Genomic DNA, 17,171 nt, shown 5'->3' with positions numbered 1-17,171 from the left:
ATTAATTATTATTATTATTAAATTATTATTATTATTACTACAGAGCTCTCCTTCCCTGTTCACTCTACCATGGCAGTTTGAAGCATCTGCACTTTGATGGTCCCAGTGGGTCCCTTCCAGCTCAAGAATTCCATGATTTTATGATTTTACTGTTACTCCACAGGTTGAAGCACAATCCCAGAGCTTTTACTAAAAATATCAGTGGCCTTTCATGTTCATTAGGCCTTGCTGTTTAATTCAGCACCAATTTGATTGATTTCAGGGCAATGTTTAATCTCAGGTTTACTTTCTTTTTTTGTTCAGACTTGGACAGTGACAAATAATAAAAGTTACCACTGAGATTGTTGTTTCTGTGCATGACAATGTCAGATGCCTTTGTTTGCCCTTTAACATTAAGGATTTGGGTGCTTTAGATAAAAATAACTTATATAGAAACAAAGAGCACTTCCTGTTTTACATCTAATTTGTAAAACTGTCAGAGCCAGGAGATATGACAGACAGACATCTTGGGGACTGAGGCCTCTGTTGTGGCTTTCTGCAGCGTCTCTGTTTTATTTACATTTTCCTGCAGTGGAGCAAAACCTCCTGCGATCACCAAAGCTGTTTGTTCCCATAAATCCACCACGGTGCCCTAAAGGCCTGTCCAAAAAGTGTTTCTGCATTATCCTGGAATTGTGAGACACTGATTCCCACAGCCAGGAAGAAAACATTCTTATAAATAATGCTGTTAAAAAGAAAAACAAAATTAAATCAACATTTCTCAGGGAAATACACTATGAAGGGCTAGGTGCTCATATAAATGTGGGTGTATAAAAATTAAAAGTGCTTATAGCAATCCACAGGGACATACTTGGCTCTTCTTCACTGATCAAGAAAATAAATCCTGTGACTCGGGAGCTCCCTTCCCACCTGCCCTGAGGACTTTCGCTCTGAGCTGATCCCCCACAGACAAAGGAATCCTGTCAATTATTACCCTGTGTGGGATAACCAGGAGAAATGCCCACAGCTGAGGAGGGAAACACACAAACTTCTTGAAGAATGTGACTCTTCAGGCATTAAACCCCTCCATAAGACACCCACAGTTTTTACTTCAAAGTCAAGAGCTCAAACTGCTTCCCGTGAGCCCGAGAGGGAAAGGAATTCCAACAGAAATGTCCAAAAAAGCCTTGAAGATTTCCAGACCAGCCCTGTGACAAACTGAAACCACCAAATCGTTCCTTGTGTGTGAATGTGAGAGCAAACAGCAATCCCAAATCCAAAGTGCAGATCTGAGCATCCAGCACCATTTGCTTTGGGGGTTTTATTCACTTGGAGGGGTGCAGGACATTCAACATCCACAGACTGATTTTGGCTTGTGGTGAGGAGAGCCTTTCCAGACTTTCTATACAATAAACTACTCTGACTAAAATCTGCAAAATTACCTCTCAGGGCTCTACAGAAGAGCATCAATAGAAACGTGGTGCCAGCTAATGGCTGCAATAACTGTCTCCATCCCTGGGGAATCCTGGATGGAGAATTTATCAATAGGAGCAGTGAAGGGCCAGGCAAGCTGAGCAGGCCCCTCGTTATCAGACACAGGGATGATGCCACATGCATGATGTTATCTGGGAGGATCTTTACTCAGGGCCCAGGGGGTGGGCAGGATGTTCTTTCTGGAGAAGGAAAGGATCCATCAGGCCATATTCATAATCAGCAATGTTGCACTAAGTAAGCAGTTTTGGGGTGAGGAGCACTGATGGAATAGAAATCAATGGAATTCAGCTTTTCTGCAGCTTTTGTTTAGAGCAAAGTAGAGGCAAAAAAAGCCTGAGCATCACTTTGGTTTCTGTGCATCACTTTGGTTTCTGATCCTTCAGTCACATGCAGAAAAGGCTCTGAAAGAAATCTGAAGTGAACCACAATTAAACTCTGATATGTTTCAGAAGCTATTTAAAATTCACACCTTGACACTCACAACTAGTAAAGGAAACATGTTCTTAACAGAAGTATCAAATGAATTGGTTTATTTTTTAGTTTGGCCACATGAGCACCTAAACCAGTGCAGGATGTGGAATTCCTGCTGGGCTTTCTCCTCCCCTTGGTGTCTTTTCTTAGGGAAAAGCACAAAGAGAGCTGTGATGGATGGAAGTGACTGCCATGAGACTGATGTTCTGCCTTCTCCTAGCAGACATTTAAAAATCAGAACACCCCACAGGATAGATTGGGGGATATCCTGGTTATTTTTCTACAATAGTTACAGCATGTTTTCCCTCCACCTGTCTTAAATTCCCTCTCCCAGTCTGGAGCACCTGTACACTGAGGTTTTGTTAAAAAAGACACAAATAAAACTTGCTGGCTCCCTGCCATCCAAGTCAAATCAGCACATTTCCATGTAATCCCAAGCAGGGAAAAACAAAGGTTGGTTCTATGTCAAACTTACTCAGGAAAAATCAGGAAATGCAGGAGTTAAAACATTCCAACAGCAGCATGAACTTGACCATCTACATCCTGAATATTTTATGGTATATTTATTGTAACAATATATTAAGCTACACATCCAACCACAAAAACAAAAACAGAAAGACAAATACTCCTCATGTGCATGGCAGCTGCATTAGCATTTCTGAGGAACTTCAGAATTCCTGACACTGCTTTTAATTGGACATTCTGCATTTCATTTCTATGTATAAATAATCAACAGACCAGAGCTTCTGCTTCATGTTTGTGCTGTCTCAGTGAGGTTCTAAGGCTCCCACAGCACTTAGGGATGGAAGATGTGATTTCCACACCATCACCAAATCTTCTTGAAAAAAAAAAAGATTTTCTTTTCTCTAAAAGCAACACAAAACCCTTCAAAGAGTCAGTGATCATCAGTAATATTTCTGCCCTTTGTGCACTCCCTTCTGACCGAAACCAACCAGAGAATCTTTTTCATGCTGTCAAATTCTCTGGGCAGGCAGTGACATCCTCACATCTGAGGTGCACCAGCATCAGTCTGGACAGGACATAGGCTGCCCCAATAATGCAAACAAAAGGCCTCTAAACCTTTTCCTGAGCTTCCTTTTCAAGGATTTCTATTCTTTTTAATTGATACTGGCACTGTCCTTTAATAATTTGTTTCAAAGGCACAGCCAAAGAAGGCAGTCGTGGCCAGTTGGCCGCCTCCCAGAAATCCCTGCAGCTAACAAGGCAGCTCATTTACATCCAATTTCAAACACATCAGAGGAATTTAAGCCTTTAAAGATAGGCTCTCAGGTCGAGGAGATTTCAGCACATGAAATGGGGAAGCTCAGACAAAACTCTGACGTGCCAGGGCACAGCACCCACCTGGGAGCAGGATCCAGGGAATGGCTGAGCTTGGGATCCTCAGGACAGGTCCCAAAACCCAGAAATCCAGGGAAAAAACACAGCTCTGCCCACTCACACCATGTCACAGCCAGAGGGAAGGGCTGTGCTGGCTCCAGCTCTGGTGGCTGGGGCAACCAAAATGCCCCAAAAATGAGGTTATCATTAATGAAACCAGAGGAAAGTTTCAGAAAATCTTGAATTTCACATTTTAAAAAGCAGCACAGTTGGAGAAATACATGGCATTAGTGACATTTCAGGAATTTTTTGACTTTTTAAAAAATAATTTCGTCATTATCTCCAAAAGTTTTAGTTAATCCTCTTTAAATTCCACAGCTGTTCCACAAAAAGCAAATCAAAGTTATGTTTAAGAACAGACTATTCCTGCTCCTCAAAATTAACTTCAGAACATTGATTTTTAAAAATAAACTGCAGTATCTTAAAAAAAATTCAACAAAGTAAGCCCAAAAATTCTCAGAATACACATTTAAATAAGGGGTATTCTTGACTTTTGGTCTAAAAAAAAGCAAGGCTTGTACTCAAATCTTTTTGATGAAATAAAAGGGAGTGGTGACTAGAACAGAAATAAGTCCTTTCCCATTAGGATCTTGTCACTGAATCCCAGCAGATTCCCAGTATCTCACATCCATGGATAGGAAGAAACTGACACCTATTGGCAACTTTAATATTACTGCATGAAGCTGCTTTCCCTCAACCTATGACAAGAAACAGCTTCTCCTAAGGAGGTTTTTCCACAAATACAGAGACAATATAAAAAAAAAAAAATTAAACTTTTCTAATTGTGACTGAAAGTACAACCACAAAAATGTAGACTCTTTTTACATAAAACTCTGACCTTTCCAAATTAAATGATGAACTTTAAAGACACATGAAAAAACCAAATGTGCCTAAGGAATAAACAAAAATGAACAGTGGATAGATCACTGTTGATATGGGTTTCATTGCTGCTGATGTGATAACCTGGAACCCCCACCTGAGGCTTTTTCACATATTTGTGCAAAATGAACAAAAGAATTGTTCAGCTACTGATGGATGGCAGTGTGGGTACCCTTTACAATTAGTTATAGCAATAATAAATACAGGCATGAGTTAAATAATCACCGAATAGCATTTGGGTTTGGGTTGTTTTCTTTTTGGAACCAAATTTTTCTGAAGCTCCAAATGATTCGTGGAGACCTGCTTTGAGGATTTAGAAATAAACAAACAAACAAACAAACAAATCTGGTTTTGTCCACCTTGAGCCCAAAATTGTACGTACTGGTAACGAAGAATTTTTTGGTGAAAGTGCAGCTGTCAAAGGCGGCGATTTTCTCCTGCAGGACCACAACGAGGATCCTGAAAACACAGAAATGGAATGTCCACTTTAGGCATTAAATGCATTGGTTTAAAGATTCAATATCTAAATGTAATTATTTCAAAAGCATCAATATAAACTCTGCAGTGATGAAGTGCCAGGTTAGCAATCCCTGGCAGTTATTGAGGGCTCTCTCTGCTCCCAACCACATGAGCTCCACTTCAGGAAGTGCAGGGGGCTGATCCACAGCAGCACAGCACATTTGTGATACAGCTCTTGCAGTCAAAGCTCCATTAAAAAGCAAGAATGGAGCTGCAAAAACCCTGAATTCCTGTCACTGGCTCAAACAACAATCGAGTCAACAACTGGCAGAACGTGAGCTAAATGTGAAATAATCCCACTGCCCACCTCAGTGCAAATCTATTGAAATATTTTATTTGCTAAAAGCAGGGGGGTGTGTAATACCAAGAACATCAGCACACAAACAGAGCTGAGAGAAGCAGAATTTGGGTCAATTAGCATATAAAAGATGTATGTTTATGTGTTTGCTTGTACATTGCACATTTCTACTGTAAAGGCCTAAAACCACAGGGTAACGGGAGACGTGGTGCTGCCTTAAAAAATCAGAGCCCAGAGATGCAAATGTGGAAGCAAAGTAGCATCTTGGAAATTTCAGAACCAGGGAACGCTTCTCCCACAATGATGACTTCCCGAAATCAAGTTTTTAAAAGCTTGACATGAAAGAAGCACCTGGGAAACCAACCCATAAAACCTCCATTTAGCAATATGACATAATTAATAATCTGTTATTCTCTCATTAGGCAGACTGTGAGAAAGTATTTTTTAATTAGCTGTCAATATAGAGCATTACTAAATATTGTTTTAATAGTTTTAATTGTAAAGATACAACGTAGAAAAAAAAATCACATCTTTCACTGGCTAAAACACACACCTAATGCTTCATGTGAACATTATGACTGTGTGTTACAGCCTGGAACAGTCACCTTTAAAAATGGGATGAATCACCTCAGCCTCAACTCATATCCTTGGGGAAAGGGTGATGATTATCTCCCAGAAGTGTGAAATCAGCCTTTAACCCCTTTTTCCCTTTTTTATCTGTTTTGCCACAAGAACATCTCCTCTTATCCCGTAAGAGCTCAATACCTGTGAAGGACTACACTAAAATCAAAATATACACCATCCCCTCATGCTTGGTGATGTTTTCAGATATATAAATAACATAAATTAGTTTTGGACATATTTGTAGTTTTAGTTAAATGACATCTTCCAATTGCTGAAACTGCTGGAGAGAAAAAGAAAATATATCAATTCTGACTTTTTCTACATTGCCTAAAATAAAGGAAACCAATGAATAATGGGAATGCTTTGACTGCAGGTGGAAGTGTAATGTGTATACACTGAAAACCCATGGATATTTGATGGGAATATTTCCCAGTCCTGGAGATTTTTGTTTTCTCCTCCTTGAAGACACTTTGTCTTTCTGCAGAAATTAACCCCCCAGACGGATGATTCCAGAGGATTTATTGATCTATTTATTTTCAGTAGCAGTTTACACTTAGTTGCACGCTCATCTACTCCCCATCTGCAACAAAACCAGACACAAACCCCAAATAATTCTGACTTTTCCAATGATTTGTGCTATTATTTACTGAAGGACCATCCATTCTGGCATGGCAACATGGATTCCCAAAGAAATGCAGGAATTTCTTCATCCAGGGCTCTACCTTTACCCCAGGAACTGGATTGCACCACTCCTGCAGGACACCTGAGGCCACGCTGACTCATGGCAGTAAAAGGAGGGTGAAGGGATCACAACGTCAGCAGGGCTTGGACCAAAGTCACCACTCCAAATTCTCCCATCAGGAGTGCCAAGGGATCAGCAGGATCCTCACACAAGGATCCGGGGATTTCTCTTCTGCCTTAAAAAGATGCGGCAAACTACAAAGCAAACCACAAAACTCCAGGTTTGTGTGTCTGGGAGAGATGGGGATTTCACATTAACTCAGCAAAATTTGATTCCATGGACACAACAGATGCTGTTCTCTGGAACTCTGTGATCCTCAGAGCTCCAGAGCCATTTTCCCTCTATCCCAACCCAGAGATGCTGCTTTGTTACTTGACTCACTGGAACATTATTCCCTGCAAACCACAGACTGCACACCAGGAATGTTTTGGATGTGCATGGAAGCAAAATCTGACAGACCAACACAAAGAAGAGAGACATAAACTCCTTAGTGCTCTGCGCTGTTTAAACTCTCTGTGATCCCATTTCCCCAGCTGTAGGTGGATCATCGAGGATTTCAGCGATTCCTGCTCACCCTTTAGCACAACTGAAAGAAGCTTAAATGATTTTTTGGTTTGAGCTTCTTAAACCAAAGCCATGGGGGAAGCACATTGATGTATTCCAACTGAAATACTCCTTGAGAAACAAAGAACCAGAGCTCTGCTTACAGGAGAGTGAAAAAAAGAAAATCAGGGAGGTCATACACCAGAAATTGTATTTATTACCAAAATCTGGCATGCCCTAACACACAAGGAATGCAGAGAGCACCCTCACCTTTTATTGCAATGCAGGTCATAAATAGGAGTTTTGAACTGGATGGACTTGACCATTTCTCCTGTTCTCAGGGAATACAGATCCACACAGCAGTAGGGTGGGCTGGTGCTGAAAGGAATAAAAAAAAATATTTTAATGGAAATCAGGGTATTTTAAAAACTGGCATTTCATTCTTTCTGCCTCCTTATGTTGCTTAGCACGCTGAAGGAAAAGTCACAGAACCACAAAATTATTAAGATTGGAAAACACCTCCAAGAACATCAAGTCCTGGACCCAGAATTCCAGCAATCCCAGCAGAATCCTGGAGAACAAAGGGTCAATATAAACCTTCTACATTAAGGAAGAAAACTGAATTATGATCCCCACGATGGTCAAAACTGAATTATGATCTCCACGATGGTCATCAACCTGTATTGTGCAATTGCTTATCAAACACTTGGTTTCTTTTACCACCAGGAAGACTTTGGAAGTTTTAAAGCATCCTAGTACAAAACTACTCCTCAGAGCAACTCTCTCCTACATGGAGGACTCTCCCCAGAGCAGCAGCTGAGCTGCCTGACTGGAGACACCTCACCCAGAATTTACATTACGTCCTGATGGACTTTTGTTTGAACCGTACAGATCTTTTCAACTCTTTGTGTCACTTTTATCATTTTCTTATAAATAAAAGCTTTAAGGCCATTTCTTAATAAAAAAGCCTGAGTGGGAAAAGCACTGAGTGCTCGATAGGGCCGAGGAAGGCAGTGGTGGAAACCCTTTTAGAGGCTGAGGAGAGGCTTTGATGTGGCAGCTCTGTTCCACAACACCTTTCTCCCCCTCCAAGAACGCATTAAAGCCTTGGCTATTTCTAGGTCAAGGAATATGAAGGAGCACAAATTGCCAGCTGTACAAACATATCCTGAGCATTGGTAAAAGAGGGTGTTCCCCCCTGCCCGTATCTGTTTTATTTTACAGAGTTTCACACAATTCCTGCCCCAGCACTCACTTGTCTCTTGGATCTGCTCAAGCTGCTCGAGAATTTTCTGGAAAGCGGGAGGACAAATGCCAACTGTTTACCCTCAATGCCTCAAGATCATAAAATGGTTTATGCAGTAATGTACAATATACAGCAATGTACAATATACAGTAAATGCACAGGAAGACAACTGTCAGAAAAATAATAGAAAAAATAACTTTTGACATTTTGCCCACTGAAATTTTGCCCAAAATATCCATTTTCCGAGGCTAATAACTAGAGGGTGCAATTTATTACTTCAAGCACTTCAAAGGCCCTTCAAAAACACCTTTAAACCAGTGAAACTCGAGTCAGTTCCTTTACATTAAAGTTCACTCCTGCTCGAAAACACAGAAAGCCACTGCAAGATCTAGGTACAAACTTTTTTAAATGAAGTGATTTATTACCTTTAGCAAATTATAATATTGATAGAAGGGGAATTTCAAAATAGGAATCTCCAAAGTAGATACAGCTAAAATTATATCAACATGCTTAATAGTGATTACTATTTCCACATCAGCCTGTTTTGAACAGTTTTCCCAATTTATGGGTAATAATTCTGTCACTCAAATGCATTATCATCATTATGATCTCTTGGCCAATCATGGTAAGACCATTCTACCAATGCTTTTGTCAACCACACTGGGTAAAACCCTGAGTTCAAGAGCCAATAACCAAGGAATATAATGAAATCACAGAATTCCAGACTAGATTGGGTGGGAAAGGACCTTAAAGAAAGCTCATCCACTTTACAGGGACACTTTCCACTATCCCAGGTTGCTCCTTGTCCCCTAGCCTGGAATATTTTATATAGATAGGCCAGAAAGACTCTGAAATTCTGTCACAAATAAAATTCTTGTGACTAAAACCCACAGATTATCAACAAATATTCATTATGGATCCTGATAATTCAAAGAACTGCAGAGAGAGCAACAATCTTTAAAGGTAATGGACACAAATCCACCAACAACTTTAAAATGTGGTAATAATAAATGTATAAATACACTCAGGCCTTTGTATCTTCTTCTCTTTGAGTGCTGCAGTGAAGGGATGGAGGGAAATAGCAGATGCCTCATCCAGCTGGCACTTGGTGACATCTGTGCTTGTGCCCCATGACAGCATCACCTCCTCCCAGATCTGGGTCCCACCATGGCAAAAAAGCTGTGTGCAAAATGCTTGCACAGAGACAAACACACCACTCAAAACCCTCGTGCTTTTTTAATGGAAAACAAAAAAATTAAAAGGAGAAGAGTGATGGAATCAACATGAGGCCAATTTTTCTGTGCCTTGAAGGCTTTCTTTGCTGTCAAGCGTTGATTTTCCTCCACTCTGCCACACGATGAACATCCCACTCAAAGAGAGATGGACCTCAGTGACAGGTTTGTCTCTTGAGTCTAGAAAGGAGGTGTAAAACTAAAATAAAACTTTTGCTGGGAAAGCTGCCCTGTACTAAATGCTCTTTATGTGAGGATTTTCCAGTCAATTGTGGCCTTTAATAAAATCTTTGGCCAATATCACTGCATTTTCTACCACCTTCACAAAATTTCTTTAAAGCCCAGCCTAAAGCACAAACTTATTTTTATTAATTACTTTTGGTGCCTTTAAGAGGAAACAAAAATATTAAAACTTACACTGAAAGCCTGTTCAAAGTAACTAATAATTCAACATAATCTTTTACTAGGCCCAGCTTTAACAACCTGTAGGATTAAAAAAAAAATAGAATTTGCTGTAAATATTAAGTTGCTAAGAGTCTGAACTGGAATATAATTTCCAAACTTGTAGAGACAACAGGTGGGAGAAAAGTGACAGCAATTCCAAGGAACTGGCTGTTCAAGGTATACCCAAAATATTTGCACAGCAAATTACTCCACCAAGGTTTGTTTTTTTTTTTTTTTTAATTACTACTCTATGAAGCATCAAATCTACCAATAAGTTGCTGGTAAAAAAAGGAAAAAAGGCTATTTCCATGTGGGAATGAGGAAGATGCTGACAGTGACCCAAGTTTTTAATCAGCAGGGGTGGTTACAATTCTCCTGTTCTCCCTCTCTGGTGCTTCACAGAAAGGGAAGAGAGGCAAAACAAAACCAGAGCACAGAGTGAATTAATTGAATATTGGAAAAATTCCTGCCTGAACCTTTACACTGGAAAGTTGAAGCATGAGATTTGATTATGATCTTTGTAGCAATATTAGGAACATGGTGAGACCACAAAGGCAATTCTGTTCTCCTCAAGGGCCCTGAAGAAGGTTTGCTCAGATTAACAGATTTCAATTCTGGAAGGATCATCTTCTCTTTCCAGGCCATGCACAAAATGTCCCAGAAGCTCAAAGAAATTATTTTTTACCAAGCAACCTAATCTTGTCTTAAAAGACTTTGACCAACAATGAGTCCTCTATTTTTATGGTGAGTGGTTCCAACATTTTGATCCTTTTATTTTTATGAAATTACTTCTTAGTGCCTGACAGAATTGGTACATATTCTGCTTTTTGGCTTCTGTGTCTCTGTCAAGAACACAAAAAGGATCATTGCCTTCAGTTACCTTTTGTCAGTAATTACCCAGAGCAGTCCAGGCACCAAGAAAGTGAAAAAAAACCTTTTGAGCCTTAAGTTGTAAGGTTTGTTTTCCAGGCCTAGCACCAAACTCCTTTCAGCCCTCCTTAGCAGGGTAATTCTCCCCTTCTTTCTGAGGGATGCACACCAGAAGGAAAACTTTAAAAAAATAATAAATGCAGTCATTTCTTTCTAAACACCACTGCAGAAAGAGCTTTCACTAGGACTTTCATCATCTATAGGCTCTCTGCATCTCATCTTTTCAAATAAAAACCTGAAAACGCCACTCTGGAAGTAATTTTCTAGTTCATGGTACTTAACAGATTCATTCAAAATCAGGAAAAGCAGCACAGAATTTCTCAGAAAGTGACACTTCCCTCAAAATGTGTGTACAGCACTGAATTACAAAGCAGCAGAGACATTTTAAGTGCACCACAAATTGCAAAAAGCATGGAAACACTTATTTCTAAATAAGAAAAACCTGTACCAACCTTAGACACATGTTACTAAATCTAATCCTTTAAATACAAGGGAGGCAGTTATTTGATACAGCACTAAAATACTTGTGTTAAACACCAGGAGATACAAATTTCATTGTTGCATCTTCCTCAAATGTTTTGATCAAGTCTATCAGCCCAGGGAAAAAAGTTCACTTTATCTGTGTACTTCACCATCTTCACTGAAAATATTTTTATTACTTGCCTGTGACACAAGAAGTCACCAAGTCTGCAGAAATCTTTTTGTAACAGGTGAAATAAGTCAGGTTTCGGGCTCATTTTACTTTTTTTTGAACATAAGTAATTTTATTTGTTAGGTCATCACTGAGGCATTTCATCATAGGACAGAGTCTAATTGCACCTGGAATGACCCAGGAAGGACTGGCTGAAGGATTGATTGAGGGACTGGGTGAAGGACTGGTTTCTGTCTCCTGAATAACTCTGGCCATGGCCTGTGAGAGAACCTGAGGCTCCACAGTGACTCTTCTAGTTGTGAGTACTTTCAACAAGCATTAATCCACTGCTGTTCCATGAAACCAACAACTCCTTCACCTCTCACCTGTAGCTGAGGTGTCAAACTTCAATTAGAGGGGGAAAACTTAAGACGGGGTGTGTGCAAATATTGATTATTGCAACAGATTCTATGAGAGAAAAGTAAAAGGGGAATCCTTAAGAATATCAGAATAGCAACCTCCAAACTCCTTGTTTTGGCAGCTCTTCCCACATCCAGCAGCACATAACATGCTTTGACTGTGGTGTTCTCTCTGCTATCCCTCACTCTCATCATCAGAAGATTTTTTCTAGGTTGGAGGGGGTTTTATTTGGTTTGTTGTTACATTTCAGGACGCACAGAGCTGACGAAAGCCTAGAGCCACCTCGGTGTCCCCAGCATGTGGCACTCCATCACTGGAGTGTAAAACCCAGCACAAGCTGCCTCCTCAGCTGTGGCCTTTGCAGGGAGACCCGGGTGTGACACACTTTCCACTTCAGTGAGACGTGCCACATGCTCCAGAGCAGAGCTGTCCCATCACATTTCCAGTTGGTTAATACAGGGAGATTAGTGGCATCTCTGGAGATTTGTTTGTCTACTTGACCATGGCTATCACTGAGGGGAAAGTACAGCTGGAGCTGCACTTGAAAAGCAGGATCATTTTTTCTGGTATATGCTGGACTAGATTTTGCTTGTTTGTAGCTAAACAAGCCTTTTATACACAATTTATGAACCTGAACTAGCTGTCTTTGATCATTCTGTGAACATGCACAAAAGTGAACACATTTCTGTAAATGTTCATGAACATAAGCAAAGATTAAGTTCTGACAGAATACAACTGCATTTACCATATCTCTAGCAACAACTAATATTTCTGTGATCAGCTGATTAAGCCACAATCTGATGTGCTTCCCCCAAAAAAAGACAAAATTAAAGAGTTGTCTTGCCCTTCCTGCTGTCAAATGAAGCAGAACTCACCACCGAAATAAATGAACATAATTTGTATTGCAGTAACAGCCACATGGATCTCCAAAATCATCCAGGGTGGACCAAAGTCAAAAATGTAGTAATTTTTGCGTATCAAGAGACAGCCACATGTCACAGCTTGAGAGGAAAGGATCACATTTCTGGGAGCACAACTCTGAGGGCAAACTGATGCCGAAACACCTCAGCTCCAGCCAAATTCCACCAAGCACGTGTAGAACCCGAACTGAGCATTTTGTAGCCACTTACAGCCTCAGCTTTTAAAAGTGCTGGTATTTCTAGCACTCCACAGCAGTGTCAGAGCTTTTTTCTTTATTATGAGGCATTTGTACTGGCAGTATTTCCTGATTAATGGCATATCAGAAGATGGTACAGTTAACACAGCAGATGGCTGATTATTTAAGCATATATATAACTATTGTATATATCTGAAGCATTTTCCTCTTCACCCTGTGAGCACTAGAAACCCCACCTCGTGTGTGCCTGAACATTCAACAACCAGCGCTGAAAAACCTTTTCCTGCCACCGCTAAAACCTTTACGAAGGACCAAATATTTCATCCTGTTGGTTCTTGTAACCCATTCCTTTCGATTTCAGGCTGGGTTTTTTTTTTTTCCCCTTTCTGTGCTCTCCCCTCATGATTCACAAACCTCACAACCCCTTGGCACCCTCTCCCCTCAGCACCAACAAAGGCGGCGCTAAGCCGGCGGCTCCAGGCCCGCGCCCTCAGAACCACTTTGGGCCTTCACCACCAAGCACAAAACCTTGCCCCGACCTGTCCAAACTAAAATTCTTTTGCCCTCGGTGTCATTAACGGCGTAAGAAACCCGTGGGGTTGTGCAACACTTCATCACCTGGGCATTAAGCAGCAGTTGCGTGAGGGAGATCATTAGAAGATGTCTGTCAGCTGCACAGGACTCTGCTAAACCTTAATTGTTTATATGCCAGTTTATGGCTCAAATGACAATTTCTGAGGAGCTTGAAAACAATCCAGTTTCCAAGAAATAATTAGAGGGTTTTAGAGTGCGTATGACTCTAAGCTGAGCAGAAATGAGCTCAGATCTTATGGTTAAAGCATTTGAAAAGTGCTCTGAACAGCAAAGCTGCTCTGAGGTTCTGGTCACATCAGGTAGGCCAGAATTTTCCCAAGTGCCCATTAATTATATGTTCTTAGGTATTTCTTACTCCGTTTTATGACTTGAATCACAGACCATGTTCTACAGATGTGCAGAGTTCTCACCGTAGCTGAACTCACCCAAAGCTGGGTTGAAATGATGAAATTATACCTGAAAATAATTACTTGTGGAGCCCCACTAGCAGCAAAAGGAATATTCTGCTTTTCCTTACATTGGTCTTAAAGTTGAAACCCTCCATGAATTGCTTAACATCAAAAACTTCAGTTGATTTTGTATCAGTTCTCTCAATGAAGACTACAATACAATCATCTCCTCTACTGCAGCACTCTTCATTAAATTTGGAGGAATTTCCTAGTTAAAAGTGGTTGATATTACCAGGAGAAATTGCAATTGCTAAGGAAAGGCACACAGGAACACAGCATTCTTCCCAGAAATCCACCTAACACAGCTGATGCTGAAATGGGAGATGAACTGGCTCAAACTGTGCAGACAAAATTGATTAAAATGTTGTATTATTTTATTATTGCTTCACTGTAAAATATTATCATTAAAATGTTCTATCAATAATTTGAATCACCATGAATTTTAAAAATAAGTCTTTGAGCAACCATCCAAAAATGTGTGAGGGGTCTCCTCAGGTGTTATCCTCATACATTACCTAGTCAGAATTAAAAGAAAGAAGACGTTAAGGAAGATCTTTTTTTAAGCACATGCCTTACAGCTTTTTCACAAAGTAGGAGCCTTCTAAATCTCTATTTTGACTTACTGAAGAAATATTTACTGAGTTATACATTCAAATTTAAAATTTAAAGCTACTAAGATCATTCATCCTGTTAAAAAAACAGAACTAAAGAAAAATAATAATGATATTAGCTTTTTAAAAATTATATTTTAATAGTTTTTTCCTCTATTGTGGAGATTTAAGAGGAGCTCATCCATACATGAATGGTTGAGCTCAGCAAACTCCCAAAACATTTAGTCTGTATATTAAACATTTTTGAAGAAAGGAAAAACACAGGAAGGACTCGAGAGAGCACATGGTAAGGGAGAAAATGGCATTTAGTCACAGATGCAAAGTCCAAATACTGTCAATTTGTAGGGGATTACTCGAGTAGCAGCAGTTGTGTCACAACACAGAAACATGGGCTGGAAGTTGAAGAAGTTTGCAATCAGCTGCTCCAACTACAAGCAAGAAGTGACTGCACTTGTTTAGGAAAAAACAGATTAAAGAGCATCCTCTGTGAACCCATTGGGATCTGATGGCTTTAAGTGTCCTCAAGAAAAGAGAACAGCTTCAATCATCCTGAAATTTCTGCTTTCCTATGTCCTTTAAATCATTCCTACACTACAGAACACAGGAATAACCCTAAAATATATAAAAAAAGAAAATATAATCCTCAACTGCTCTCCGGGTCTGTCACATTGATTTATAACAGTTATTTCTAAGACAGACAAAAACACACAGATGCAAACAATTACTCTATTTTTGTAGGCAACAAGTGAGGTGGGTGGTAACTGAGAAATTTTGAAAAATCCTGTCACAATATTCTGTTTTTTTCTGAAGTAACCCTCAGCACACAACAAACGCTCGCCACATCAGAGACTTTCCAGAGCCTGAAGGGCCACTTTGATTCCAGACCGCTGCAGGCATTAGTGGGGACGTAATTAGGGTAAAAAGTTCAACCACAGCTCCATGTCTAGAGTGCTGCCAGAAATAAATTTCCTCTCATTCACTGGTTTCTACTGTACCCTCCCTGAGAAACATATTGAAAACACATTTATCTTTGTAGAGTTTGTTCCTCTTCTAATTAACTTTATAGCGTTTACAGTATTTAATAATTTAAAGTGGAATTTAAAGTGGCCCTGGAAGTGGCAGCCCTGCCTGTAACGGTGCTGTGCATTATCTTTTCCCTGTGGTGCTTCTTTTGACAAGTTACTGGGGGCAGCTTTGTGCTCCAGCTGGTTTGATCTGGACTTCCTTCCCTCCATCCTTCCCATCCCTTCATCCCCTCCCTGCATCACTACACACAAAGGGGGTGGAACAGCAGTAAAACAAAACTGTGCCTCAGCTCGGAAATCTGCTGTCCCAAACCTCCACTGCATCCCAAGGATGCCTTGGAAAAGGTTTATCTTTTTACAGCTTCATAAATCAAACCTTCAGAAGGTCAAAACTACCCGTGGTTCTCACCAGCTGGTCAAGGTTTGACCCCAAATACTCATTTTCTCCCAGTTTTGATCCAAGATTAACAGTTTATTATAGTTCAAAGGTTATTTCTTGCTCTAGGTTCACTGAGACAAACATTTGGAGTATCAGAGGAACTCCAGAGCTTTCCTGCCCTTGGTATTTACACATGGAAACACCACCTTATTCCATTAAAGCTCCATCACCTGGCATTGGAATCTATGAGAAAATTCACAGAATTACCAGCAAACATCACTTCAACATTACAAAAAAGTACATTTTTATAATCACAGAATCAACGTACAAGAAAAACTGCTGGGATCTGAAGAGCTCTTTATAAAATGGAGATTCAATCTTTAGCACATAACAACCCCTTCCAGCATCACTAAAAGAAATTTAAACTACTTTATTCCTGCCTCTCTCAGGATCATAAAAGCTACCACACAACCTGCTAAGGCTAAACTGAATTTTCCTAAAAGAAATCAGAGACGAAAATGTTTTTCATCTGCTGGAAGGGAAGGAAGTCTTTGCAAGGCAGCTGACACCACACAGCTCTGCAGTTAATGAGGCTTTGCAGTTATGCAGCAGCACAAGAACCTCTGGGACTCAGATCCCCAAAGGTAACAGAAATGAGAGAGTTTTGACCAACTTTAAAGGTCCTACTGTGCTTTTAAGAACATAATAATTAAATAAAATTTGCTTTCTAGGCTTGAGAGTCCTCACAAAATCCAAGTTTTGCACAGTCTTCAATAAAAGACTTCACGAAAATCTATTACATAGTGCCCAACACAACTGAAAATCACAACCATCTGGCCCAGACCATTTTTCTGTGTGATTTCAGAAAACAAATTGAATTTTCTACTTGCAGTGACCACACCCTTTGCACAGCCCATGGCAGAGCTGAGCCAGGTGAGTCCTCACCATCACCACTAGGAAAAAACAGAGGAAATTTCTGAAATTTCAGGGCATTCCAGAAGAGCTCCCCTGAGCAGTGTCTGGGAACAAAAACTTCATTCACCAGAGCTCATTTCCTCCTCTTGGGTGATCCTTGCAGGAGCTTTGCTGCTTGTGGCTGACAAATCATTTCCCAGCCAGCTCATCTGAAGCATTAAAAGCTTCAGA

The 17,171-nt window shown here is 40.2% G+C and overlaps 1 protein-coding gene across 14 annotated transcripts in view; it reads right to left on the bottom strand.

The window, feature by feature from the left end:
- BCAS3 (BCAS3 microtubule associated cell migration factor) overlaps positions 1-17,171 on the bottom strand; it is a 294,447-nt gene that overhangs the window by 254,741 nt on the left and 22,535 nt on the right. For all 14 annotated transcript variants that reach the window (XR_012051429.1, XM_030288254.4, XM_030288255.4 and 11 more), the window contains exons 8-9: positions 7,218-7,325; positions 4,604-4,680 (exon numbers count right to left, since the gene is read on the bottom strand). Coding sequence is in view for 13 of the 14 variants with exons in the window: in XM_030288254.4 (XP_030144114.4) it covers positions 4,604-4,680; positions 7,218-7,325 (185 nt within the window). In the remaining variant the exon portion in view is untranslated. The remainder of the gene's footprint in view (positions 1-4,603; positions 4,681-7,217; positions 7,326-17,171) is intronic.

Source organism: Taeniopygia guttata, chromosome 19 (genome assembly GCF_048771995.1).
Source record: "Taeniopygia guttata chromosome 19, bTaeGut7.mat, whole genome shotgun sequence".
Classification (NCBI taxonomy): domain Eukaryota; kingdom Metazoa; phylum Chordata; class Aves; order Passeriformes; family Estrildidae; genus Taeniopygia; species Taeniopygia guttata.
Note: the sequence above shows the minus strand (reverse complement) of the source record. Positions and strands in the feature narration are given on the sequence as shown.